The sequence below is a fragment of the Oryctolagus cuniculus genome, chromosome 10 (assembly GCF_051225735.1).
Source record: "Oryctolagus cuniculus isolate XC-2025 breed Fujian yellow rabbit chromosome 10, ASM5122573v1, whole genome shotgun sequence".
NCBI lineage: Eukaryota > Metazoa > Chordata > Mammalia > Lagomorpha > Leporidae > Oryctolagus > Oryctolagus cuniculus.
In genome coordinates, this window is record NC_142876.1 from 103804310 (window position 1) to 103830242 (window position 25933).

Consider the following 25933-nt stretch of genomic DNA (forward strand, 5'->3'; position numbering starts at 1 on the left):
CCAGGTCTCCCACATGGGTACAGTAGCCCAAGGGCTTGGGCCACCTTCCACTGCTTTCTTAGACCATTAGCAGGGAGCTGGATCGGAAGTGGAGCAGCCAGGAATCGAACTGGTGCCCATATCGGATGCCGGCATCACAGGCTGCAGCTTAATCAGTTACGCCACAATGCCAGCCCTCATAATTGGAACCTTAACAGTATGGAGATTTAAGCCTATCTATGGGTCAAAAGGCTGTCACCCCTTCCCCTGCTGCATGAGCATGTGTTAACCATTTCTGGCCCTTGAGAGGGTAGAAAGGGAGTTGGTTGTGGCTCACCCCACTCAGAGCCACCGCCTGATAGAACAGGTGCATGCGGATATCTTCTGGGCTGTCCCTTTTGGTTCTTCCACTTTGGCCACCAGGTGCCCCCCGCTGGCTGAGCTCTGCTCTGGGAGATAAACAACGGAGTCTCTGACCAGCTTGCCCCATCTCCATCACAGCAAGCTTCCAGGAGCCTCCCTTCAAACCACTCACTCCTGTGAGTGTTGAATTGAAGCCTTTAGACAGTTCCAGTCACACCTCCTTCCTCTGAATTGGTGTTGTAGTTCCAGGCAGCAGGGAGAGATCTGGAAGACGGGAGTGAACCTGTGCCCTCCACCCAGACTTCTCAAGCAGCCCCATCTCCATCTTAGCACTACGCCAGCATGACTGGGCCACCGAAGGACGCTCCTGCTCTCACTCCCCCGATGCCTTGTGACTAATGCAGTCAGTTGGCGTAGCTGAAGAGAAACCAGCCCAATCAGGAAGGCCAGGAGTTTCCTGGTGGTTTTGTGGGGCCACAGAGGAGGCCCTTACACATCCAGCAAAACTTACACCCCAGGCTCTTCCTCTGTTCTGCAACACCGTAAAGACAAGCCCAGCACTGGCCAAGCACCAGCGGCTGCTCCTGCAGCTCAGCTCTAGAGTCAGAAGCCCTTCCCTCCCTCCACCGAGGAGTCGCAGACCTGATGCCACAGGAGCAGAACGGGGAGAAGGCACCCCGCAGCCCCCGTGATGTCTGCGAGCCTCTCTGTAGTGTACCTGCCTTACCACCTCTGCAGGGCCTGCAGCTTACCCTTGGGTGGGGCAATCCCACCCCTCACTTCTGGTCACACTCTGTGGAGTGGCGTTAGTCAGATGCCTTGCGTCCCTGGGGTGACACGAGGGAAGCCGATGTCACCCCAGGTAGAACAGGGGACAAGTTCTGCCTTGCAGCTGTTCTCTGCGGGCCGCCACCAGGCAGGGTCTGCTTGGGCACTTGGCTGACAGCGCTTCATCTCTGTGTCATTTGCTCTTTCCAGCTCCGAACATCTCTGGGGAAGGGAAGAGCATTTATTCGCTATTCCTTGGTGCACCAGAGGCTGGCGGACACCTTACAGCAGTGCTTCATGAACACCAAAGTGACCAGGTAAATACAGGCCTGTGCCAGGGTGGAGCCCTGGGCCACCAAGCAGCCACCTGACATCCCTCCTCAACAGCCATAGTCACAATGGCAGTGCCCGTGTGTGTCTTAAGCTTCTTGCCACAGCCCTTGACATGTGGGGCAGGTAGCACGGAGGCTGCAGGCCCTGCTCATGCTGGATGGGAAGCTCTCCAGCTCCTGATGACAGGCAGTTGTCCCTGGTGGATGGCGGGTCCTTGGTGCCAGTGCTCAGGGCCTCTCAGCAGAATTGCCGATAGGGTCTTTTTTTTTTTTCTTTAATATTTATTTATTTGAAAGTCAGAGTTACTCAGAGAGAGAAGGAGAGGCACAGAGAGAGAGGTCTTCCATCCACTGGTTTACTCCCCAATTGGCCGCAGCAGCCGGAGCTGTGCTGATCTGAAGCCAGGAGCCAGGAGCTTCTTCCAGGTCTCCCATGCAGATTCAGGGAGAGCCATAGCAGAGCGCTGGATTGGAAGTGGAGCAGCCGGGACTTGAACCGGCGCCCATGAGGGATGCCGGCACTGCAGGCAGTGGCTTTACCCGCCACGCCACAGCACCAGGCCCACGTATAGGGTCTTTAACAGCACTGAACCTGGGTCCGAGCCTGACACAGCCGAGCCATCCTCTGCCGGGTGTCTGGGCTCCTGGAATGTGATGGGCTGCCAGGATGAACCAGGTGCCGCTGCATGGTCAGGGTTGTCTACCTGGTCCAGCTTTGCGCTGTTGGTGCTGCGGTGTTGGCAAGGCTTGAGAGTGTAAAGTGGAAATGTGTGTCAGATAAGGAGCTGCACACCAGGTACCCGGCAGTTGGACCCTTTGGGTTGGGTAGTTCCTTTAACCTGGTTTGCCTCCCTGCCTTGCTAGGGAGTGCTGTCAGGTGGGTGGGCAACCTTTTGGCTACCAAGGGCCATTTGGATATTTGTAACATCATTTGTGACCAACTTAAAAATTAGCCTGCTGTAGGTTTACTGATTCCGGGTCCCACCAGTGTTGCCTTGGCAGGGCCAGACCATCTGATTTCACAGGCTGGACAGTCCCCGCCCCACAAGTCTAATCAAAGAAGCCCCCTCTGAATTAAAAAAAGCAGACTGTGTTGTTTGGGCCCGTGACAGGCCTTGGGCACTGGTGTGCGCTGGTGTTTGTGTAGTTCGTGTGAAGATGCTTCTGCTGTGGGCACAGCTGACTCCATCCCAGCTCACATGTCAGCCCAGGGGCTGTGGGCATAGCTGACTCCACCCCTTCACCCCAGCTCAGGGCCGTCAGCCCAGGGGCTGTTTCAGTGCATCACTGCTGCCTCTGTGAGTTCTTGTTGCTTCACGCGGGGTAGAACGACCATCCCTCACAGTGCAGGAAGTGTTGCTGCACAGGTAGCGTGGTCCTTGGTTTCTAAATTGGCATCTGGACGGAAATTAGCAGCGAGGCCAGTGTCCCATACTGAGTTCTGGAAAAGGAACACAAAATGAGTTTATGTTTCAAGAAGGAAGATTGCTTTCCCCTGCTCTTGCCCTTTCTTGGCAAGTGAAGGATATTTAAGATTTCTTACCATCTTCGTGGGAAATAAACATGACATAAATGAATAAGCACCCAGATCATTGCATTAATGTCTTTGGAAAAGAGCAAGCTTATTTGAGAGTTAAGTGCTCCTACAGTGAAAATGAAATCAGTTGGCCTGTGTGTGGGTGTGTGTGTGTCTTTAATTAACTTAGCAGCCTGAATGATTAGATTCATTCTTTATTACTTTTGTGGTTGACACATTTTATGTTTTTCTGCAGTGACTGGTACTATGCAAGAAGCCCCTTTCTGAAGCCAAAGCTGAGCTCAGACATTGTGGGCCAACTCTATGAGCTGACCGAGGTTCAGTTTGACCTAGCATCGAGAGGCTACGACTTGGATGCTGCGTGGCCAACGTTTGCCAGGTACTTTAGAGAATCACTTCGGTATGAAGGTTAGGGAGAGAGAGGTTTGACGTTTTTGCTTGCTCAGTTACATAAAGCTGTGCAGCTCATGCCTGCGAATTTTGCAGATTTTGAATGTTGACTAAGATAACATCTGAGGGCTCCAATCTAAACCAAACAATTGGTGGAAGGTATGCTTCAGTGGGAGAATATGTTGCAAGACCCAAGGTTTAAAAATGTTGTAAGAGACTTGTTGGTCCTTGTGGGTGTAGGGGAGGGGCCGTTTGTGGTTCCTCCAAAGTTATCCTGGTGGCCTTCTAGGCAGTGTAGCAGGGAATGAACACTACAGCTTACCCCATGAGGACTTCTGGGAAGGTTGCTGTATTTTTGTTTCTTTTTTTCTGTTTTGAGACTGTCCAGCCAACCAAGGTTGCCTTACCACCAGCATGGCCTCCCGTACCATCACAGCACTCCCAACTCCAGGAGGGCGGGGCTCAGTGAGCAGGCTCAGAGAGCAGAGGGTCTTGTCCACGCTCACACAGCTGTTGGGCTGCAGACCTGGGCTAAACTCAAGGCCAGTGTTCTTTTGGGGAAAAATGTGTTTTGCTTATTTATTTTCATATATTTGAAAAGTAGAGAGAGAAAGAGCCAGAGCCAGATAGAGATCTTCCATCTGCTGGTTCACGTACCAAATTCCTGCACCAGCTGGGGCTGGGCCAGGCCAAAGCAGAGAGCCCAGAACTCAGTCTCGGCCTCCCACATGGTTGGCAGGGGCCTAAGCACTTGAGCCATCACTGCTGCCTCCCAAGGTACACGTTAGGAAGCTGTGTGGGAAGTGGAGCTGGGACCCAAACCCAGGCACTCCAACCTGGGATGTGGTACCCCAAGTGGCATCTTAGCTGCTGCACCAGACACCCAAGTCTGGCATGCTTTGTGTTGTTTTGTTTTCTGCTAATAAGGACTTTTAATTTCATTTTTTTAAATTCAGAAGTACTTTGAATGATAGAAAAAAAGTCCAGAATACATATGATTGTCATATGCCAACCACAGCACATGTAGGGTTCCATAGCTATCATTTTGTCATGTCCAGATGTCCCTTTTTAAAACTTTTAAATTTTGAAATAATTTAAGAATAAGAGAAAAGTTGTGAATAGAAGTACAGTGCACACATCCCGCCTTCACCTTGATTCCCCAGTCACCAGTATTCTGCCACTGGTGTCTTGTTCTGTCTCCTGATGCTTTCTTGCCTAAGCCGTTTGAGTTTGAGTGCAGACTTGATTCGCCTTTATTGTGTGTTTCCTGAAACCAGAGACATCCTCCTGTATAACCCAGTACGGTTATTAGCATCAGATTAACACTGACGCAGTACTGCTATCTGATCATCAGCCCTCATTCAGGTTTCACAAGTTATCTGAATAATGTCTTTTAGAATCTAAAATCTAATCTAGAATTATACGCTGTGGTTAAATTTTGGCATATCTCAAGTCCCCTTGAATTTAGAACAGTATTTTAGTCTTTCTCTTTCATGATGTTAACTTTAAAAAAAAAAAAAGATTGTTTATTTATTTGAAAGATAGACTTACAGAGAGAAGGGGAAAGAGAGAGAGAGAGAGAGAGAGAGAGAGAGAATCTTCCATCTGCTGGTTCACTGCCCAAATGGCTGCAACCACCAGAGCTGGGCCAGAACAAGGGCCAAAGCACTTGGGCCATCATTTGTTGCATTTCCAGGCACATTAGTAGAGAGGTAGATCAGAAGTGGACCATCCAGGACATGAACCAGCACCCTTATGGGATGCCAGTGTCACAGGCCCTGATACTGGCATTTTTAAAAAAGATTATTTGAAGGCCGGTGCTGCAGCTCGCTAGACTAATCCTCCACCTGCAGTGCTGGCACCCCAGGTTCTAGTCCCGGTCAGGGTGCTGGATTCTGTCCCGGCTGCTCCTCTTCCAGTCCAGCTCTCTACCGTGGCCCGGGAGTGCAGTGGAGGATGGCCCAGGTCCTTGGGCCCTGCACCCACATGGGAGACCAGGAGGAAGCACCTGGCTCCTGGCTTCAGATCGGCGCAGCGCGCTGGCCGCAACACGCCAGCCATAGCGGCCACTTTGGGGGTGAACCAACGGAAAAAGGGAGACCTTTCTCTCTGTCTCTCTCTCCTGTCTAACTCTGCCTGCCAAAATAAAGAAAAAAAAAGATTATTTGATGGGGCCGGTGCTGTAGCGCAGTGGGTTAACACCCTGGCTTGAAGCGCCGGCATCCCATATGGGCGCCGGTTCAAGACCCAGCTGCTGCACTTCCGATCCAGCTCTCTGCTATGGCCTGGGAAAGCAGTAGATGACCCAAGTCCTTGGGCCCCTGCACCCATGTAGGAGACCCGGAAGAAGCTCCTGGCTCCTGGCTTCAGATTGGCGCAGCTCCAGCTGTTGCGGCCAATTGGGGAGTGAACCATCGGATGGAAGACCTCCCCCCGCCCCTCTCTGCCTCTTCTCTCTGTATAACTCTGACTTTCAAATAAATAAATAAATCTTAAAAAGGAAAGAGAGAGTTTATTTGAAAGGCAAAGATGGAGAGAGATGCCTTCCAGTATCTTCTGTCCACTGGTTCTCTCCCCAAATGCCCAATAACCATCCAAAGATTCCATCCAAGTCTCCCACATGAGTGGCAGGAACTTGACTTGCAGCATCATCTGCTGCCTCCCACGCTGGATGAGAAGCACAGAGGAGCCAGGACTCCAGCCTGGCTCTCTGATGTGGGGTGTGGGCATTCCAAGCAGTGGCTTAACCCCCTCCACCACAGCACCCACCCCAGCACTGACGTCTTGAAGCATATAGACCAGGTATTTTGTAAATCGTTGGTTCCTCACCGTCACTTTCAAGTTGAGCATTTTTGGCAGCAGTTCCTCAGGTGCTGTATCCTCAGCTGCACTGGATCTGGAGCCTGCTGGTTTGTTTAATTGTTTCCCATGATCACTTGGTTTAAGGTGGTGTTCGCCAAGGATCGCCTAAAGTTAGCGTTTCTCACTTTGTAATTAATATGTATTGTATGGGGTGGTACTTTGAGCTGTGTCACTGTTCTCTTCCTCATAAACCGCATGCCTCTTAGTTGAGTGCCCGTTAATAACTCCTGCCTGAATCGGTCACCAGCCTGGGTATCAGTGTGCTTCCCTAATGTCATTAGTGCTGCCGCGCTAGCAGTTGCATTCTCCCGAAAGATCTGTGCTGCTTCTCCTTTCGTGTGTTCGCCCGTAGCAGTACTCACTCATGGATTCTGACTGTATTCACTGGGCTGTACTCTTTCACTGTCATTTATTTTGAACCTTTAGTTACCTCATTTTGGCCAGTAACAGCCCCTGTAAGCTAGTTCTTGTGGAAGTTTTTCTATGTCTGAAAGTGTTACAGTATTTACTTTATTTATTGATTTTATTTTTAAAGAGAGAGGGATAGACATACACCTTTAATCCACTGGTGTACTCCCCAGATGCTTGAAACAACCAGGGCTAGGCCAGGCCAAAGCCAAAAAAGGACCCAAACTCAGTCTTAGGGTCTCCCACATCAGTGGCAGGAATTTCAACTGTCTGAGCCGTCAGCACTGCCTCACAGGGTCTGCATTAGCAGGAAGCAGGAGTCAGACTCAGACCCTCTGATGTGCGATGTGGGCATCTTAACTTCTAGGCCAAATGCTTGCCCCTGATATTTTTTTTAAGAAGAAACAAGATAATATAGGTCCAGCTAAAGGCCACCCAGCTGCCGTCCTGTACCCTGCGCTGCTTACAGAAGCAATCACAGGCCTACAGCTGATGCATAGCATTCCCAGATGTCTTTGTTTTTACTTCACATATACTATAAATATGTGATAGTTTTATTTTGCATTTATTTTTTAAATGTACATGCTTTGACTCGTGTGCTCGCTATCCTTTTGCAACTTGCTTTTTCACTCTGCAGTGTGTCTTGAGATTTCTGTCTGAGTTTGCACATGGAGGTCTGCCTGTGTGCAGTTGGCGTGTGTCGACCACTGCCCTCAGACTGTACGGAACACAGCCTCACCTGTTTGTTTATGTGGTGTCCACAGCTGCTGTCATGCCATGTGGCAGACACCACATAGCCCACAAGCCCCAAACATATACTCCCTGGTTCTTTAAAAACAAAGAATGCCGGCCCCTGGTGGAGAGTATTCTGTTGTGTCCGTAAACCACACTTTGTTTCCCTAGGGATAGTTAGGCTCCTTCCATTATTTTCATGCTTACAGTGTTGCCAGAAGCACCCACCTGGTGTCTCCTTACGCATGTGCACAGCTGTCTTTAGGGGAGGTGCTGAGAAGGCAGGTGTCGGGTTGTGGGGATGGTGAGTTTGAGCACGCTGTAACGGCCGTCCCAGGCCATCCCGTGAACTAGAGGCAGGTCTGTAGCTGCGTCACACACGTCACACATGTGTGACACAGAGCGGTGGCTGTAGCCCTGAAACGCAATCTGACTGGATTTATTCTTCATTGCCAGACAACCTCTGGCAGGCACCAAAAACTCAAGGAAGATTGAGTCCAAAAGTTGGGAGATATGCGTGTACTTGATGTTTTTTTTTTGGCTGTGCAGGGAAGACCATGATGTCTTAACTGGAGCAGAGCAGCATGGATGTTGTCCTGGAAGGAGACTGTTGGGTGTTTGACCTCTTTGCTGTGCTCCCTACCTCCACCTTGTTGCGGAGAGACTATTAGGGCCTGTGTGTGTGTGTGTGTGTGTGTGTGTGCGCGCACGCATGTGTGCACGTGTGCACCAGTGCGTGTTCCCTACTCTGAGTACAGTGTGTCTGTTCTGTGGCCCCACAGGAGGACGCTGGCCGCTGGCTCTTCTGCCTTCATGTGGAGACCCCCCAGCCGAAGCTCCAGCATGAGCAGCTTAGTGAGCAACTACCTGCAGGTAACACCAGGGAGGCAGCCACTCCCTTGCTGGGACTCCCTTGTCCACAGGAGATGGCCTTGCCCGCCCCTGCCACTCAAGACACCTGCTGTTCAGGCCAGGGAAGTCTGGTTCAGCCATGAGTTTTGGGGGTCTTAAGTTTTTACCACCAGATAGAATATAGGCCTTTTTGAAATTCAACTCTTTTCAAAGATTTTCTTTCTTTGAAAGAAGTAGCTTAGCACTTTGGTTAAAAGTAACAGAGCCAGATCCTGACTCTGTCACCTACCCTGTGTGACAAGTTACCTAACCTGTGGGAGCCTCAGCCCTTGCTGCATGGTGGGGATAATAAAACACCTGCTAGCTCCTCACTGAGGGCCCCCGTGCACAGTGCTTAGGGGCTTGTCCTAGGCGATGGGGCTCAGCAGATGTTAGTAGAGAGAGGCAGCTTGTTTATTTGCTTAGAAATGTGAGTGTATGCTTTTGTGACAGTTGATCAGCAATGGGAGAAGTCAGGAGCAGTAAAAGTAAGAAGGGGAGTAATCCTTTGCCCTGCTGTGTGGTTCAGTCGTGCTAGGCCCGTGGATCTATACCACAGGTGAACACTGGTTTAAACAGAACTGAATCTGTCTTGAAGAGCCCACATCCAGTCCGTGGGCAGGGCTGATAGAGGCCTGATGGGAAGTGCGCCCACATCTGAGTGGGGCTCACACTGGGGCTTCACAGCTCGGGCGTGTGAAGCTCTGAGCAGAAGTGTTCCAGTCCATTGAATAGCTCTTTAGACTCACCTTAGCATAATTATTGTGTTCACACTCTGTTCCTCCTTAACTCCAAAGCTTTTCCAAGTAGCCACACAGCTTTGTGCCAAACCCATTGTCGTTTGTGCCCCTCCCCAGACTCAGGAGATGGCCTCCAGCTTTGATCTGAACAGCACCATAAACAGCGAGGCCCAGGAGGGCTTTGATGAGATGCGACTGGAGCTGGACCAGCTGGAGGTGCGGGAGAAGCGGCTGCAGGAGCGCGTGCAGCAGCTGGACAGGGAGAACCAGGAGCTGCGGGCAGCCGTCAGCTTGCAGGGGGAGCAGCTGCACACGGAGCGGGAGAAGGGGCGCTCTGCAGCGGAGGACAACATCCACCTCGCGGGCCTGGTGGCCGAGCTCCGGAAGCAGTGGGAGGCCACCCAGGCCACCCAGAGCACTGTGAAGGAGCTGCAGACATGCCTGCAGGCGCTGGAGCTGAGCGCGGCCTCGAAGGAGGAGGACTACCACTCGGCCCTGCAGCGGCTGGAGGCCATGCTGCAGCCCTTGGCGCGGGAGCTCGAGGCTGCACGGAACTCCCTGAGCCGGAGGAGCCAGCTGCTAGCCAACGTCCCAGCCTGGCTGGCCACGGCTGAGCAGAGAGCGAGTACCGCAGAGGACACAAAGCAACAGCAAGAGCCCATTCCCAGCAACTCAGCCCTGGCAGTCCAGGAGCTGGGGGAGAAGCTCCGAGCCCTAGAAGGTGAGAGCGCCAAGGTCCAGGACCTCAACAGGCAGCAGAGTACCCAGCTAGAACAGCTCGCCCAGGAGCTGCAGCTGAAGGAGGAGGCCCAGGCTGAGCTTGAGCGCTTGGTGAAAGAGGCGGCCCCGCTCCGGGAGGAGCTGTCTGCGAAGGGGCGGGAGGCAGCCCAGCTCCAGCAACGGCTGCAGGAGTCTCTGGCCCACGTGAGCTCCCTGGAGAAGGAGCTCGCAGAGGTGAGGCTGGAGGAGCGGCGGTGCCAGGAGGAGAAGGAGCTGCTGGGGCAGGAGGCCAGGTCTCTGGCCCGGCAGCTGCAGCTGCTGGAGACCAGGCTGAGCCAGGTGAGCCAGCACGTGGGCGACCTGGAGGAACAGCGGAAGCAGCTCATCCAGGACAAGGACCACCTCCTCCAGAAGGTGGGGACGCTGGAGCGGCACCCAGGGCAATCGGGCCCAGAGCCGCCCTCAGCCAGGGAGGAGAGCGAGGCGTCAGCCTCCCTGGCCTCCACCCTGCCCCAGACCTGTGAGACGCAAGGCGAAGAGCAACAGAGCCCACAGGAGGAGCTGCTGGACAGTGCTGAGGTGCGAGGGGGCGGCCGGGAGGAGGAGCTGCGGCAGGCCAACCGCAAGCTGGAGGAGGAGCTGCAGGGCGTGCTTGGGCGCAACCAGCTCCTGGAGGGCAAGCTGCAGGCCCTGAAGGCTGATTACCAGGCGCTGCAGCAGCGGGAGGCAGCCATCCGTGGCTCCCTGGCCTCCCTGGAGGCCGAGCAGGCCAGCATCCGGCACATGGGTGACCAGATGGAGGCGAGCCTGCTGGCTGTCAGGAAAGCCAAGGAGGCCATGAAGGCCCAGGTGGCAGAGAAGGAGGCCGCCTTGCAGAGCAAGGAGGGTGAGTGCCAGCAGCTGCAAGAGAAGGTGGAGCAGTGCCGGCAGCAGGCAGAGGCCCAGGCAGGGCAGCTCAGGGCTCTCGAGAGCCAGTGCCACCAGCAGACCCAGCTGATCGAGGCCCTCAAGGCGGAGAAAGGCCAGCAGGGGCTTGGCCCACCCCAGGACGACGCAGCCCGTGAACTAGCAGCCCAGCTGGCCCTGTGTCAGACGCAGCTGGAGGTCCATCAGGGGGAGGCCCAGCGGCTGCAGGCCGAGGTGGTGGACCTCCAGGCCAAGGTCCGGGCAGCCCTGGATGACCGGGACAAGGTGCAGAGCCAGCTGGGTGTGGCCGAGGCAGTCCTGATGGAGCACAAGACCCTTGTGCAGCAGCTGAAGGAGCAGAACGAAGCCCTCAACAGAGCCCACGTCCAGGAGCTGCTGCAGTGTGCGGAGCAGCAGGGGATGCTGCAGAAGGAGCGGGCCGACATGGCCCAGCAGAGGGAGGAGCTGGCCCAGGCGAAACGCAGCTCCGAGGAAGCCCAGCTGCAGCACGCCGAGTTGCAGGAGCAGCTGCACCGCGCCAACACGGACACGGCCGAGCTCGGCATCCAGGTCTGCGCGCTGACCGCAGAGAAGGAGCGGATGGAGGGGGCGCTGGCCCGCGCCGCCCAGGAGCTGCGGGACTCCAAAGAGGCGGCCTCAAGGGAGCGAGAGGGCCTGCAGCGCCAAGTGGCGGGGCTGCAGCAGGAGAAGGGGAGCTTGCAGGAGAGGCTGAAGGCGGCCGAGGGGGCGGCCGACTCACTGTCGGGCCTGCAGGCCCAGCTGGCCCAGGCTGAGCAGCGGGCCCAGAGCCTCCAGGAGGCTGCACAGCAGGAGCGCGACACCCTCAAGTTCCAGCTGAGCGCCGAGATCATGGACTACCAGAACAGACTGAAGGTAAGCCCATCTCCCACCTTCTGGCCTCCTCTCTCCCTGGGTGGGCCTGGTGGGTCCAGGAGAGGAAGCCCTGCAGCCCCGAGACAGGTGAGGGCCTGGGGGTGTGCAGGGTGTGCAGGGGGGTGCTGGCACGGCACCCAGGAGCACCTTTCTGAGCAAGGTGGTGAGGCCCAACCCTGGGGAGTGATGCCTTAGTCCAGAAATCTCCACTCTAAGGGCCGTGGCGGGATTTTTAGCCCACATGGAAGTGTATTAAGTTAGTTGCCAGCATTTAAAGAGCAGGATGCTTACAAATTCAGTTTTGAGGTTTCATTTGCAATCTCAGAAGATCTGAAAGCCTGTGTCCGCATCCCCACACAACAGCAGATGGCGAGGGCCTGAGACTGGGGCCCACTTGGAAGGAGGCATGTGTCCTTTTGTTTCTCTGTGCACTTGCACGTGTCCTGGCCTGTGCCTTGGGGCACGTGAGTGTCAGAGCCCTGCCTCAGCCCCTGGAGCCTGCTGTGGTGGGCCAGTTGCTCATGGGTACCCAGGTCCTGACCCCTGGGTTCCTGGTGAATCGCTAAACTTCAGGGCTGCCTGATGGTAGACACAGAGTAGGGAACTGATGTGTTCGCGAGATCAGCGGATAGCACGGGCGGGGCAGATGGGCCTAGGGCTTGGATTCCAGTGCTGAGTCTGTACACCCTCAGGCCACTCCTGGCCCTCCACCCTCAGGCAACACTGCGGGGCCTTCCCCACCTCTGCCAAAAAAAAACAAAAACAAAAACAAAAAAAAACCTTTTGTAGCTCATGGGCCACTTTTTCCCTACAGAAATGAAGTTCTAAGTTTGGGGAGTGAGTTTTAAAGTGTTTTGTGACCAGTAAAGCTCAAAGCCTGTTGAGAAGTCGCATAGGAGAAAGAAAGAGAGGGGCCGACAGGGTCGTAGAACAAGGCTCCCCCTTGGCTGCCCCCTTTCTCATCCCCTGTAGACAGCCAGCGAGGAGTGCAGGAGCCTCAAGGACCAGCTTGAAGAGCGAGGCCAGAAGCTGCAGGCTGCCGAGGAAGCCGTGGGCAAGCTGAAGGTAGGCCCTGCCCTGGGTGGCCCTGATGGAGGGCCTGACTGGCTGTTCCCAGTCGCTCATAAGGATGCTCAGAGAGGCATCCTGATCCCAGGCCAAAGCGGTCATTGGTTCACCTTTGCTGACGCTCATGTTGTATCCTGAGCCCTTCCATTCCCCGGACCCTTAGCTGGAGCAACCCAGTGCAGGAGGAAATGGGTGACCTGTCTCTGTCGTGCCATGTGCCTCCCTAGTCAGTGATGTCCCCTGAGTGTGTAGGAAAAGTGAGCCCTGCTCCCCCACCTCTCTCTGCAGCGCCGCCCCACCCCCAGCCACCACCACCAGTCCTGATTGACGCCTAGACATGTGGCACACACCCCAGATATCAAGCAGAGGGTCTCAGTCTCTTGAACATGAACAAGCCCTCCCTTTGAAAGTGCCCTGGCCCTTGAAGAGGGTGGCACACCATCAGTTGACGGAATCGTGGGTGGGCTGCCGCACGCTGAGAGTCTGCTCCCAACGTTCCATGCCAGGCCTCTCAAGCAGACCTGGGAGAGAAGCTGAGCCAAACCAGCGCCCGCCTGGCAGAGTGCCAGGCCGCCATGCTGAAGAAGGACAAGGAGGAGGCCGCCCTGCGTGAAAACCTGGAGAGGTGAGCGCTCGGGGCCCTGCACGGCCCTCATGCTCGCGGGGAAGGCGGGCTGGTGCAGGCGTTTGGAAAGCCAGTCGCTCTGTGAGGACGAGGAGGTCCCTGTGCGAGCAAAGCTCTGGACTCTGAAAGAGTCTGCCAGGTTGGATGCGACCAGAGCACCGTTCTCTCAGCTCGGCTTTCTCAGCTCTGTTCAGGAAATAAAAGCGAGGGTGCAGTGATGCTGATGGGAGTAGTAACAGCAAGCGCCTAGGGGGTGCTCTGTCCTCTGTTTACCCTTTAATCTCCCAGCACTCCCGTGGCACGTGACCGTGTGCCCTGGTGTCAGAGGAGCAGAGGGAGTGTGCCAAGGCCCAGGGTCAGCCCGTCTTCACAGCCCCCTGGGGCTGTGGCTGGGGCTGTGCGTGGCAGACTCCTGCCGCCCCTTGCACCATGTTTTTTGTCTTTGACCTCCTGGTATGAGTCCCACCATGTTGGCCTGTGCCATCCAAAAGGGCTCCTTCCTCCAGGCTTTATGGGCCATAAGGATTGTGAGCCAAGCGCGCTGTCTGGTGCTCCAGAGTGGGTTTGATGTTCAGTTTCCTGAATGTGCGTGTGCCGTCATCTGACCTTGTCAGTACTCAGAATGAGAAGGGTCCTGGCTCATCAGTTCATGTGGTGACTGAGGAGAGACAACCTCCTGGTCTGGCGGCATTTTAAAAACACTAACCAGCACGTCATTAGGACTTCTAGCATTCGTTTTGACTGCTCAGAGTTGCATAGCCCGTCTGCCGAGGATTGGATTTTGTATGATTTATTCCGTGCGTGTGGACCTGTGGGCTCATTGAGTGGGCAGTGTCTGGTTTACCCTCCCGACACCTGCATACGGGACGCAAGAAAGCCCTCTGTGTAATGGCACTGTGGCAAGTATCTTGCTGGGCCTGGCTTTATAGAGTGCCCTTGGAAACCACTGCCTTAGGGAGCTGAGCTGCACTGCCTGGTGTATAGAGTCCCAAAGACACCCAGAGCCAGCCCTGTGGCTGTATCCTGGACGCTCTGCCGCTGTCCGTTCCCATAAGCAGACCAAGAGCTTCCCCTGGCAGGCTCTCCCCACAAGCTCAGTCCCTGGCTTGGGACCAGCCGTGCGGTCTGACTCACTCAGAGTCACCTGCCCTCTCAGAACGCCCCTTGCTATTGAGGGTGCATGAGGGGAATCTCCATGGTGAGGGGCATGCATCACCTGTGAGCAGGGAGTGCCGCCGTCTCCACAGCGGGGGAGGAGGAGAGCCTGGGAGGGCAGCGGCTGCCTCACTAGTGGCCGGGGTAAGCCAGGGGCATGGGGAAGCTAGAGGTCATGGCTAATCGTGAAAACCTGCCCCTGCTCCCCAGGACCCAGAGGGAACTTGAAAAAGCCACCACGAAGTTCCAGGAGTATTACAGCAGACTGTGCCAGGAGGTGACAAACCGGGAGAGAAACGACCAGAAGATGCTTGCTGACCTGGACGACCTGAACAGGACCAAGAAGTACCTCGAGGAGCGGCTGATCGAGCTGCTCCGGTGAGGGCCCGCCCACGTGGCGTCTCGGGCGCCCTCTAGGCTTGGTGTTTCTTTGCAGCTGGTGTGGAGAGGGCGCTCCAAGGGCATCCCCCAACCCTGCACTTGTTCCATCGTTCAGGGACCGCACTCACCTGCAGGGGCTGCTAGGCCGTGGCAGCCTTAGAAGGACGGGGCCCTGTCTCCTCCCGGGCCAGTCTGGATTTGGATTTCATATTATTACATGATTGTTTTCACACTCTGCTCAGCCACAGGGTGGCAATACGTGATGTTTAGCAGCTCCTGTCTCATGGGCTTTTTATTGCTTCTCTATCCCTCTCCCCGGTGTCAGGCACCCCGATCTCCAGTGTCCACAGGGAGCAGACTGCTCCTTTAACTGGTATGGGGCCGGGTGGCCTGAGAGCCTGGGGCCCACAGTGTGCTCAGCCCCGCCCAGTGCACACTGTGCCTGAGCCAGGGCCACCAGACCGCCCTGTTTGGGGGCAAAACATCTTGATTTTTTAAATGTTGGCAAGTCATTCAAAACTTAAATTGTTTTCTTATGGGGATTTTGAAATATAAAAAATAAAACGAGGAATCTGATGCACCCCAGGTACCCAGCACCCAGCGTCAGCAGTATTCAGCTCATGCCAATCTTGTTTCACTGATTGTCCCACCCGTCCCCCACCTCCCAGGTCATTTTGAAGCAACTCCCAGCTGTAGTATCACGCCATCCATAAGTATTTCAGTTTGTGCCTGGCTAGGACAAGAGCTCCCCATTTCATCATTGCCACCCTTCAAAAACTAACTCTGCAGTGCCTTAGTGCCATCAAATATCTAGTCAGTTTCAAATATTTTTCAATAATTTTTTCAGAATTTGTTCTGCAATTTGTGGTGTGTTAGTCCTTTAGTCTCCCACCGTCTCTCTTACTGCTTGCTTTGCCATTTGCTGTTGAAAAAGCCACAGCCTGGATTTTGCTGATTGCATCCCCATGGTGTCATTTAATGTGTTCGTCCACTCCTTGTGTTTCCTATCAGTTGATAGCTGGAATCGGCAGCAGTTCTCAACCTTGGCTGCCCCTTAGAATCCACAGGAGCATGAAAAAAAAGCCCTTGTCCAGGTCCTACCTAGAGTGCCTGCATCTGGATTTCTGGGAGTGGGATCCAGGCCCCAGTGAGCCGGAGTTGGGAACCCTTGCTCTGCTGGGGGCTTGCTCACACTTGGAGTCCAAGTTTGGACAAGAATGCCTGCAGGACCAGTTTGTAGTTTGGGTCTTTCCTTCACACAGTGCACAGATGTGATTGGCCTTGTCTCTGTGGTGTCAGCAGCCATGGGAAGGCTGTGCCTACCTCTGCTAATTCTTTAGGGCTGCAACATGGCCATTTTGAAATTATACCTAATTTGGAAGTTTAAAAACTCACATGTCATCGGGTTTCAGACGTAGAACCCAGGGCCCTCTGAGCATGACGTCCTCGCAAGAGGTGTGATGGAGAAGCCTGGTCCTCCCAGCACCTCCTGCACTCCTAGGAGGTGGGGGTCTGGCCTCCCCGTTGCCAGGGATCAGTTGGGAGAACAGGGCCAGTTCAGAAAAATGGGTCTTCCTGCTGTCCGACAATTTCACACACCTTTGAGAAGCCGATCAAGTCCATGTGCAGACATTTTTATCCAAGGAAAAGACCTGCAATTGATTTGGCGGTTCTGTTAGGGCAGGGTGCTGACCAGGGCTTCGTATGGGAACAAACTAGCCTCTGGCACAAACCAGAAGCCCCCAAACCACTAGCAGCCAAGAGGAAGTCGCTGTCCGCATTCCCCTGGGGGCATCCTGGGTTTTAGGACTCTGACAGCCATCAGTCTGGCTTCCTGGACTGACCCCCTTCTCTCTCAGATCAGAGGAGTTAGCATCTGACCTGATTCCAAGCCAGGAAATCCTTGATTTTCTTAATGATGCTTTCTTACTGGAACACGCCCTAAACTGATGAAGAGACATTTGTTCAGGAACACTGTAAGGTCCGGGGAGGGAGGGCGTTCATGGTCCTCGGACCTGACGGCCCTTAGGCGGACCATGCACAGGCTGTCAGCACAGTGGCACTTGCTGGCCTCAGGCCTCCGTGGCTGCCTGCACTTGGCTCACATGCCCGAGCGGCCCCCGTCCGTGCCCGCAGCTCTCTGCCGTTGATAGACCCTTCCTCCTGGGCGCTGTCTCACACATGCTGTCGCTGTGCTGGGACTCCGAGGAGACCTCGTGGGGAGCAGGGGACACTCCCAGAGCAAAAATCAGTTTTCCCCGTGTGACTTGGGAAATTGGGCATCGGCCTTTTGAAATCAAGCTGGGCTATTGTGGCCTTTTCATAACTTCTCTCCTTGTCTTGGGGTGTGCCTTTGCCCAGGGACAAGGATGCCCTTTGGCAGAAGTCAGACGCCCTGGAGTTCCAGCAGAAGCTCAGTGCCGAGGAGCGGTGGCTCGGGGACACGGAGGCCAACCACTGCCTTGACTGCAAGCGAGAGTTCAGCTGGATGGTGCGGCGGCACCACTGCAGGTCAGCAGGCGGTGCAACCCCCAGCAGAGGGCGGTGCAACCCCCAGCAGAGGGCGGGCGCTGCGGCTCGAAGGACACAGGCAGGGAGGACATACAAGTGGGGGTCCTGGTGGACACCAGGACCCCCCAAAAGGAGAGAGAGGTGAATTCAGAGGTACTGTCTGGGCCCAGGGATCCCACAGGGATGCAGTGCCACAAGATGGCAGCAGCACTGTGGCCGTCCCTCGGCCCCGAGGACATGGAGGGGACAGCATCGCTGGAGCACCACGGGAGCCAGGCCTGGGGCTCACTAGAGGACGGAGGACGTGCGGAGCGGCACACGCCCTCTCAGGCCCCCGTTGGGACGGGAGCCAGTGATGCTCAGCTTGGGGTGGGGCAGAAGGAGAGGAGGCTGGGCAGGCACGTGTGGGTCCGTGGTCTCTGCATCTCAGCTTCTAGGTACATTTTGTGTCAGTCACACACTCTCCTCCAGACGTTAAGAGAAGGAACATTCTCCCACTAAGCTTCCCAGGTTGACGTGTTGAAACCTCACAAGAAGGGCTGATGTGGTTGCATGCTGCACAGGGAGGGGCGGAGCGGGGTCTCTCAGGAGCCATGCAGGTGGCATATGGAGCCCAGTTCTGGTGCTGAGCCAGTGACGTGAGCCCCGCCAGACGTCACCGGCAGAGCCCATGCTTGTTTTGTCCCCAGGGTATGTGGCCGCGTCTTCTGTTACTACTGCTGCAACAACTACGTCCTGACCAAGTCCAGTGGCAAGAAGGAGCGCTGCTGCCGCGCCTGTTACCGGAAGCTCAATGAAGGCCCCGGCTCCCCAGATAGCACTGGCTCCGGCACCAGCCAAGGCGAGCCCAGCCCTGCACTGTCACCAGCCCACACTGGGCCACAGGCCACAGGAGGCCAAGGTCAGGGTCCTGTGACTGCCCACTGAGTCCTGAAGGTGCCACCCTGCCCAGAGTGTCCAGTTAGCTCTGACAAGCTTAATTCAGTGTCTTCCAAACTTAGATGTTACCAAGGTACTAAAAACATCCTCACCCTGGGACTTTCCTTCTGATGTCTGTAGGACTGAAAGAGAATTGAAAAGGAGTGACTCGCTCCTGATAGGGTTCATTGTGACTTAATGTGAAGCCTGTGTACCTCTGCACCCATGTGTTACCAACACAGGACACCCCACACTTTGGAAACTGCTGTCAGGCACAACCTGAGCCCTGCACTTTCCCTCTCTCCCAGTGTGACCCCAGGCCGGGAGTTGTATCTGAAGCCATCCACTGTCCCCCTGAAGCTCTTACTCTCTTTTTTATTTATTTATTTTTATTTTTTTTTATTTTTGACAGGCAGAGTGGACAGTGAGAGAGAGAGACAGAGAGAAAGGTCTTCCTTTGCCGTTGGTTCACCCTCCAATGGCCGCCGCGGCCGGCGCGCTGCAGCCGGTGCACCGCACTGATCCGATGGCAGGAGCCAAGTACTTCTCCTGGTCTCCCATGGGGTGCAGGGCCCTAGCACTTGGGCCATCCTCCACTGCACTCCCTGGCCACAGCAGAGAGCTGGCCTGGAAGAGGGGCAACCGGGACAGAATCCGGCGCCCCGACCGGGACTAGAACCCGGTGTGCCGGCGCCGCAAGGCGGAGGATCAGCCTAGTGAGCCGCGGCGCCGGCCGCTCTTACTCTCTTAATGGCCATGGAGGACATGTTCCCCATGTGCCTCCCCACTACTCAGTCAATAAAAGGAAGTGGGGTTTGATTCCCCCCAGGCCAGCCCAGGCTGCCCTCAGGAAACTAGACTTTGTGTGTGGCACAGAGGCAGGCAGAGCTGAGTTGGCAGGGGCGAGGCAGACACGAGGCTCACCTGCTGCTAGCAGACTCCACTGCCCTCTGCTCCCTGTCTCTGGGACTCAGCCTGGATGCTGGCTGGCCTCTAGAGACCTCGTCAGTTCTGCTCTTGTTGACATGGATCATCAGGGAAACTGGCAGGCCCCATTATTTTGTTGGGTACAAAGAACTGTGCAGTGTGTGTGTGTTGGGGGGGGGGGCGGTATCTGTATCTTCATCACATCATTTGCCCACTTAAAAATATTTTTCATTATTGAATTTTGAGAGTCCTCTATATATTCCAAACGCAAGTTCTTTATCAGATATGGATTATCTATAGCTTGTCTTTTTATTTTCGTTGGAAGAGCAGAAGTCTCTTTCAAAGAACAGAAGTTTATTATTTTGATGAAATTCAATATACCAACTATTTTTCTTTTCTTTTGGTGTCATCTAATTTTGCTTAACCCAAGGACTCAAAGATCTCCTGTTTTCCTCTAGAAGTTTTATAGTTTTAGGTTATACAGTTAGGTCAGTGATCCTTTTCTTTTTTGTGCATAGTTGTGGCTCCAATTGCAAGTCTATTCTTTTTCCATCAAATTGCCTTCACACCCTTGTTGAAAATCAGTTGACCTTATATGTGTGAGTCTGTAACTGGACTTTCTGTTGCATTCAATTTATCTGTGTGTGTGCTTTGACCAAGGCCATACTATTATGGTTATCATTGTTTTATAAAGCATCTTAAAATCAGGAAGAACAATTTTATCTTCTTTCAAAGTATTGGCTACTCTAAGTTTTTTGCTTTCCCATGTAATCTTAGAATCAGTTTGTCAGTTTCTACAAAAAAAAAATGCATGTGAGCTTTTCAGTGGGATTGCACTGAATCTCAAGGCCAGTTTGAGGGGGAATTCACATCTTAATAAAATTGACTCTTCCCATCCATGAACATGGTATAGCTTTCCACTTAGGGTTTCTTTGATTTCTCTCAGTGGACATCATTTTGCATCCTTGTCACCCACTTTCCTGTCCCCCTGCCAGCCTCAGAAAGCAGGTTCAGGGATGTGGCTAGGCCTATATGAATAAACCACTCCATGATCCCCTTTTCAGCCAAGGCTCAAGCCTTCCAGTGTACAGGCAGGAGACAAGAGGAAGAACATTCCCTGTAGAGCAGAGCCTGTCCCAGGAATCATGTGGTAAGGTAGCTGGGGACACATATCTCACCAGAACCATTCTTTCTGCATGCCAGCCCAGGAGCTCTCCTTGGTGTGTGTTGTGTTGCAGTGACAACAGAGACTGGCACCGTGCCAGTGTGCTGAGATCACTTGGTTTTATCTGACATTGCCTGTCTGCTAATTGGTTTCTTTCTTTCTTTCGTATTTTTTTGTTTTGTTTTGTTTTGCCTCAGCTCTGCCCTCAACGTTTTCCATGACCTATGCTAGAGACTGTGCGTGGGTGGCTGGCACAGCAGCATCCCTACAGTGGCCTTCCTAGCAAGAAGCTGTGAGGTCAAACACAGGGGCCCTGGTTGGCAGCCCAGGGCCTGCTGCAGCCTTGACAGAGGGAGAGCAGCAGCGGAGTGAGGAAAGCAGTGCAGACTCTTGCCCCCAGAGGCCGTCAGCACTGGCTGTGATTCAGTGGCACAGAAGGGGGTTTTCACTGTTGTTCCCGTCTTTCCCCGAAACAACTCGGTAGGTTTTTTCCTTCTGAGTAGGAGACCTGAGACAACCTATATGAGGTCAGCCTTTCTAAGCCCCTGACTTAGAAATGTCTGTTAGGTTGCACGTTCAATTTCATCTGTGGTCCCTGCTCTGCTTTTCTGGAATGTCCCAACAGGCATTTCTCTCATGTCTGGACAGAACAGCTGTCAGTTGAGTGACCACCAAGCTTGTCCCGCACGCGGCACCCCCACAGCTGACGTCAGGCCTGCCCCTGCTGTGCCTAGCAGTGTGTGTATCTCCTCTCTGACCCGCCTCTGCCCCCCAGGAGCAAGCACCGACTGTAGGCCACCAGATGATGCTGTGTTCGACATCATCACGGACGAGGAGCTGTGCCAGATACAGGAGTCCGGCTCTTCTTTGCCTGAAACACCCACCGAAACGGATTCTCTTGACCCAAATGTGGCTGAACAGTGAGTAGATGTCACTCCTATTTCCCATGTGCCCGCTGCACGGCCGACTCGCTGCTTCCTCACCAGAGGACTGGCAAACAGAGCTCGAAGTGGGATCGGCCGTCTTGCTAGAGGGAGGGAGGGTGCCCTGGGGCAGTGCTAGGCTTGGCAGAGCCCTGGGAGAGCCCCGGGTGTGGGGCAGGGTCAGTGCTACGCCATGTCAGAGGGCCTCCCTGGTTTCAGCAGTCTCTTTGAAGACCTGTTTCTTGGCTTGAGTGATGGTGTTCGTTTACTTGATTGCACAGACTGGGTGCGTTAAACCAGAGATTCTGTCCTCAGCGTTCTGGAGCCTGGGGAGCCAGGGTCAGGGTGCTGGCAGGACTGGTTTCTCCTCTGCTTGCTCTGCAGATGGCTGCCCTCCCTCCTGCAGCCTCTGCACATGGTCGTCCCTGGGTGTGCCCCAAGTGCTTCGCTGCATCTCCTCATCCCTTCTTGTAAGGCCACGGTCAGGTTCCCGGATGGCCTCATTTTAACTGCCTCACTTCTTTAAAGGCCTCATCTCCCAGTACAGGCCCGGTGTGAGTCCTGGGAGCCGGGGCTTGAACATGTGAGCTGGGGGAGAGGGCACAACTTACTGAGCACCCTTGCTGTGCTGCCTTTGGCCTTTGCTCAGAGCGTCGTGCTGCCCTTGCAGAATCTGCTCCTGGGCCCCTAGGCTCCTGGCCCTGCGTTCCGCACCACCGACCTCCCTGGTTTGCCAGGGGACGGAGACTGAGTGCTCATGGAGCAGAATATGCCCTGGGCACCCTGAGCCAGGCTGCTAGGGCCTGGGAGGGCTGCAAAGGGGCAGTTGCAGGAAGGACAGGAAATGCGCTAAGCCAAGAGATGTCTGTGAGTAGGTGCGAGTTCAGTTCCTTTTTTGGAAACACTGGTCAGGCGTGGTAACAATGCCATGGGCAGGGCAGTTGTCTTGGGTGGTAACGTTTGCTCCAGAGGCCTTGAGCTCCAGGTGCGCCCCGCCAAAGCCCCAGAGCTCCAACAGAAGTAAATGCAAAGGTGAGACTGGTACCCTACACCCTGAGGAGCCCAGGGACTTTCTGCTCCCCCAGCATGCCCTTACGCTGTGCCTTACTACTCATGTGCCTTACGCTCCTCATCACTAGTGGCCTGGGCCTGCTGCGGAGAGAAGGCTGCAGTCCCCTGTCGGGGCAGCCTCTGAGGGACAGGAACACCAGCCGCGTGGGTGTCCCTCAGTATCTACCCTCCCTCGGCCCTCTGTTCTCCTGTGGCATTTGCAAGTAGAGCTGTGTCAAAACCACTACTTTTTGTTTATTTCTTTTATTTAATTTTACTTACTTGAAAGAATGAGAAAGAGAGAGAGCTTCCATCTACTGGTTCACTCTGCAAATGCCTGCAACAGGAGCTGGGCCTGGAACTCCATCCAGGTCTCCCGTGTGGGTGGCAGGAATCCAAGTGCTTGAACAACGTGAGCTGCTGCCTCCCAGGGTGCTCATTAGCAGGCAGCTGGATTGGAAGCAGGCCTGGCACTCTGATATGGAATTTGGGCCCCTTAACTGTTGTGCTAGAACACCCCCACGAAGGGCCAGTTTTTAAAAACATGAAAGAAAAAATCACAAAGTGCTACCATATTAAAGCATTAGACATTTATGCCCTGGGACCTGCAGGAAAACAAGAAAAGGTGTTTCTCTCCCTGGTGGCTCGGGTGCAGTTCTGTAGCACAGACTGACTGCTCCCCAGGCCCAGCTTTCCCGCCAGCTAGGGGCTCGTGTGATGCTCCTACCAGCTCACGGCGATGTCTCCCTTCCTGTCCTCCTGCCCAGAGTCCCAGGGAGGGCGGGGGCTGACCTGTCACACTGCCCTCTCAGGATTTCTGCCTCCACTCTTCCTGGGTGGGTTTTGGTTAAGCCTTCTGTCGCCTGATGAGGGACTGAGCTCGCTTGTGGCCGCACGGGTGAAGCCAACTTGTTCGGTGAGTCCATGGCAGCCTCTGCTCACTGTGACTCTTGACTTGGCCTTTCCCTGCCTTCCTGGTGCTCTTCCCTCTGCAGCCTTCCCTGCCTCCTTGAGCCTAGTGTGTTCTCCGCAACCCCCTGCCCCAGGTGCCCAGGCCTGCTCCATTCTGTTCGCATAGGCCACATTCTGCCTTCCTCACCTGGCAAATGTGGTGGGCAGGTGGTAAGGAGGGTAGGACCAGGATCCCAGGGATCTGGGAGGTCATCTTCGGCTTGAAGGTGCCTTGCCGCCTCTTGTGGCCTGCTTGGGAAGGTAGCTCCCTTTCGCCCCCTCCCCCCTTGCTCTGTCCCCCTCCCTTTCCCCTTTCCCAATAGGAACAAAAACAGAAGACTTTCTGACCGCTGACAAATGCACATGTTTGGGTCTTGGGAAATCAGGAACTGCTCCAGGAAAGGAAACTGGCCCTGGCCTCCAAGGCGGATCTGGGACTGCCTGATGGAAACCTGGGTCGCCGCACTGGAGGCGCCAGCCCTCCAAGGCGGTCAGACACCTCTTTGCTCTTTGTCAGTTAGCTCGAGACAAACTCAAGCACGCCTAGTAGCTTTCTCTTGTGAGCCTTTTCTTCGTAAGTCTAAGACCCAACCAAAAACTCCAGAGTTTGGGAAAGCAGAGTAGGGTGTGAGGGCAGGGGATACAGAGGCCTGGATTTGAGACAGGAAAGAGATAGAAATAAGCACACGCACGCAAGTGACCCAGGAGGGAGCAGCGCCAGAGCAGCTGCCCTGTCCAGGGGCCCTGCCCTGTGACCTCACACAGGCCCGCACAGCCCTTCAGGAGCACGGGTTCCCAGCCATTTCACAGGTCAAGAAGCAGAAGGAAGGCCCGTTTGGGCGCCAGCCCCCGGGCGTAGGCCGCTGGTGAGGGGGCCGGCACCTCAGTGTGCGGTGGGCTTGGGGCGTTGGAAGTGAAGGCGTGAGCCCTCCTTACGCTTCTCCATGAGCTCCCTGACAACTCCAGCATCATGATGACCCCCCAGGTACTTTTGTTTGGGTGTGGGTGGCTTTTCTTCAGGTGCCAATTGGTTGAGGATATGAGGTATGACAGTATGTTGTACGGGTGGGCGATCTTCTCCGTGACTTTTGCATTTTCCTGCACCATGTGTGAGCTCATCATTTTTGAAATCTTCGGAGTATTGAAAAACAGCTCCCATTATTTTCCCTGGAAAGTGACCCTGTGTGTAATTCTGCTGATCCTGGCGTTCCTGGTGCCTTCTTACATCGGCTGTTTTACCGTGAGCAACGTCCGACTACTGTGTAAACCGCGGCTGCTTTTCCCTGTCTCCTGTGGTTGACCTTTATGTATTTCTTCTGGAAACTGGGAGATCCATTTCTCACGCTCAGCCCAAAGCATGATAGGTAATGCAGAAGAAGGAACAAGTTGAGAAGGAAGATAATTTCATTTTGGGATTTGTTGAATTTGAGTTGCTTGTGCACATCCAGGTGAAATTCAACAAGGAATTGGATACACAAGGCAAGTGCTGAGGGAAAAGGTATGGATGCATCAACCTTTGGAGATGTGACTGCAGGAATCTAAAAAAAACATCAATCAAATGCCACTAGGTGAAGCTGGGGAAATGAGTGGAATTGCCCAAGGGAAAATACACAAACTGAAGTGAAAGAGGCAAGTCCTGCCCGTGGAGTGCAAGAAGACACAAAGAAAAAGTAACAAGAGAAATAAAAGGAAAAATGGTAATATGGATGCCAAGAAGGGAAAGGATTTTCAAACAGGAAAAATTCATTGTCATGAAAGAGCCAAGGAAATAGTGATTGGAGGGGCCAGCATTGTGGCACAGCAGGTTAAGCCGCCACCTACAATGTCGGCATCCTGTGTGAGTGCCAGTTCAAGTCCCAGCTATGCTGTCTCCAATCCAGCTCCCTGCTAGCGCACCTGGGAATGCAGAGGAAGATAGCACAATTACTCTGGGTCTCCTGTGAGACCCAGATGGCGTTCCAGGCTCCTGGCATCAATCTGGCCAGTCCCAGCTGTTGCATCCATTTGGGGAGAGAAACAGCAGATGGAAGGTCTTTCTGTCTGCCTCTCCCTCTCTCTCTCTGTAACTCTTCCTTTCAAATAAATAAATTTTAAAAAGAAGAAGAAGAAGAAGAAGCAGAAGTCTGGTTGTACTGTTATGAGGGTCAAGACCAGGCTTTGGACCCAGAGGCCTCCCTCCAACCCAAGGAAGGGCTGGCTCCACTGTCTTCTCTGGGCCCCATCCTCCCATTGCCCCGTCGCCTAGAACCTGTAGCCGCTAAGGCCCCGCCTCTGCACACAGCACATGCTTAGGGCTGAATAAGTTGTTTGCCTGCTCCCTCCTGGCAGTGGTGAGACAGGAGAGGGTCCCTGATTCCAGCCTTTTGGGGGACTTGGCAGGGCACTGTGGCCTCCCTGAGCGACCACCCAGGGCCCCAGCTCGGCTCGAATGGTACTGTTTTCAGGGCTGAGCTGGCAGGCAGTCAGCTGGTGAATGAGGCTGGGATATAGGACAAGGGCTGGCAAGGGCCTGAGGCTTTGACTCCCATGGCCACTGCACAGCCTTCACCCTGTCATGGCTGCTTCTAGGCCAGGCGCACAGGTTGTGTGTGGTGAGGAGCTCTCCCAGGTGAGACGCACCTGGTCAGGTTGCTGGCCTGCAGGCACCGTGCTCCGGGCTCAGCCCCCTGCACTCAGTCCCTTCACTGGGGGCTCAGCTCCAGCAGCGGGGCTGGGAGGCAGCTGAGGTGGGAGTTGG

General features: G+C 54.4%; 1 protein-coding gene across 4 annotated transcripts in view; it reads left to right on the forward strand.

Annotated features, from left to right (window-relative positions):
* The window catches only part of FYCO1 (FYVE and coiled-coil domain autophagy adaptor 1), a 78510-nt gene that overhangs the window by 18980 nt on the left and 33597 nt on the right, over nt 1-25933 (forward strand). For all 4 annotated transcript variants that reach the window (XM_008260514.5, XM_008260515.5, XM_002713251.6 and 1 more), the window contains exons 5-14: nt 1321-1427; nt 3215-3358; nt 8154-8244; nt 9120-11522; nt 12495-12587; nt 13097-13215; nt 14581-14748; nt 17113-17262; nt 17952-18163; nt 21048-21192. In XM_008260514.5, coding sequence (XP_008258736.4) covers nt 1321-1427; nt 3215-3358; nt 8154-8244; nt 9120-11522; nt 12495-12587; nt 13097-13215; nt 14581-14748; nt 17113-17262; nt 17952-18163; nt 21048-21192 — 3632 coding nt within the window. The remainder of the gene's footprint in view (nt 1-1320; nt 1428-3214; nt 3359-8153; nt 8245-9119; nt 11523-12494; nt 12588-13096; nt 13216-14580; nt 14749-17112; nt 17263-17951; nt 18164-21047; nt 21193-25933) is intronic.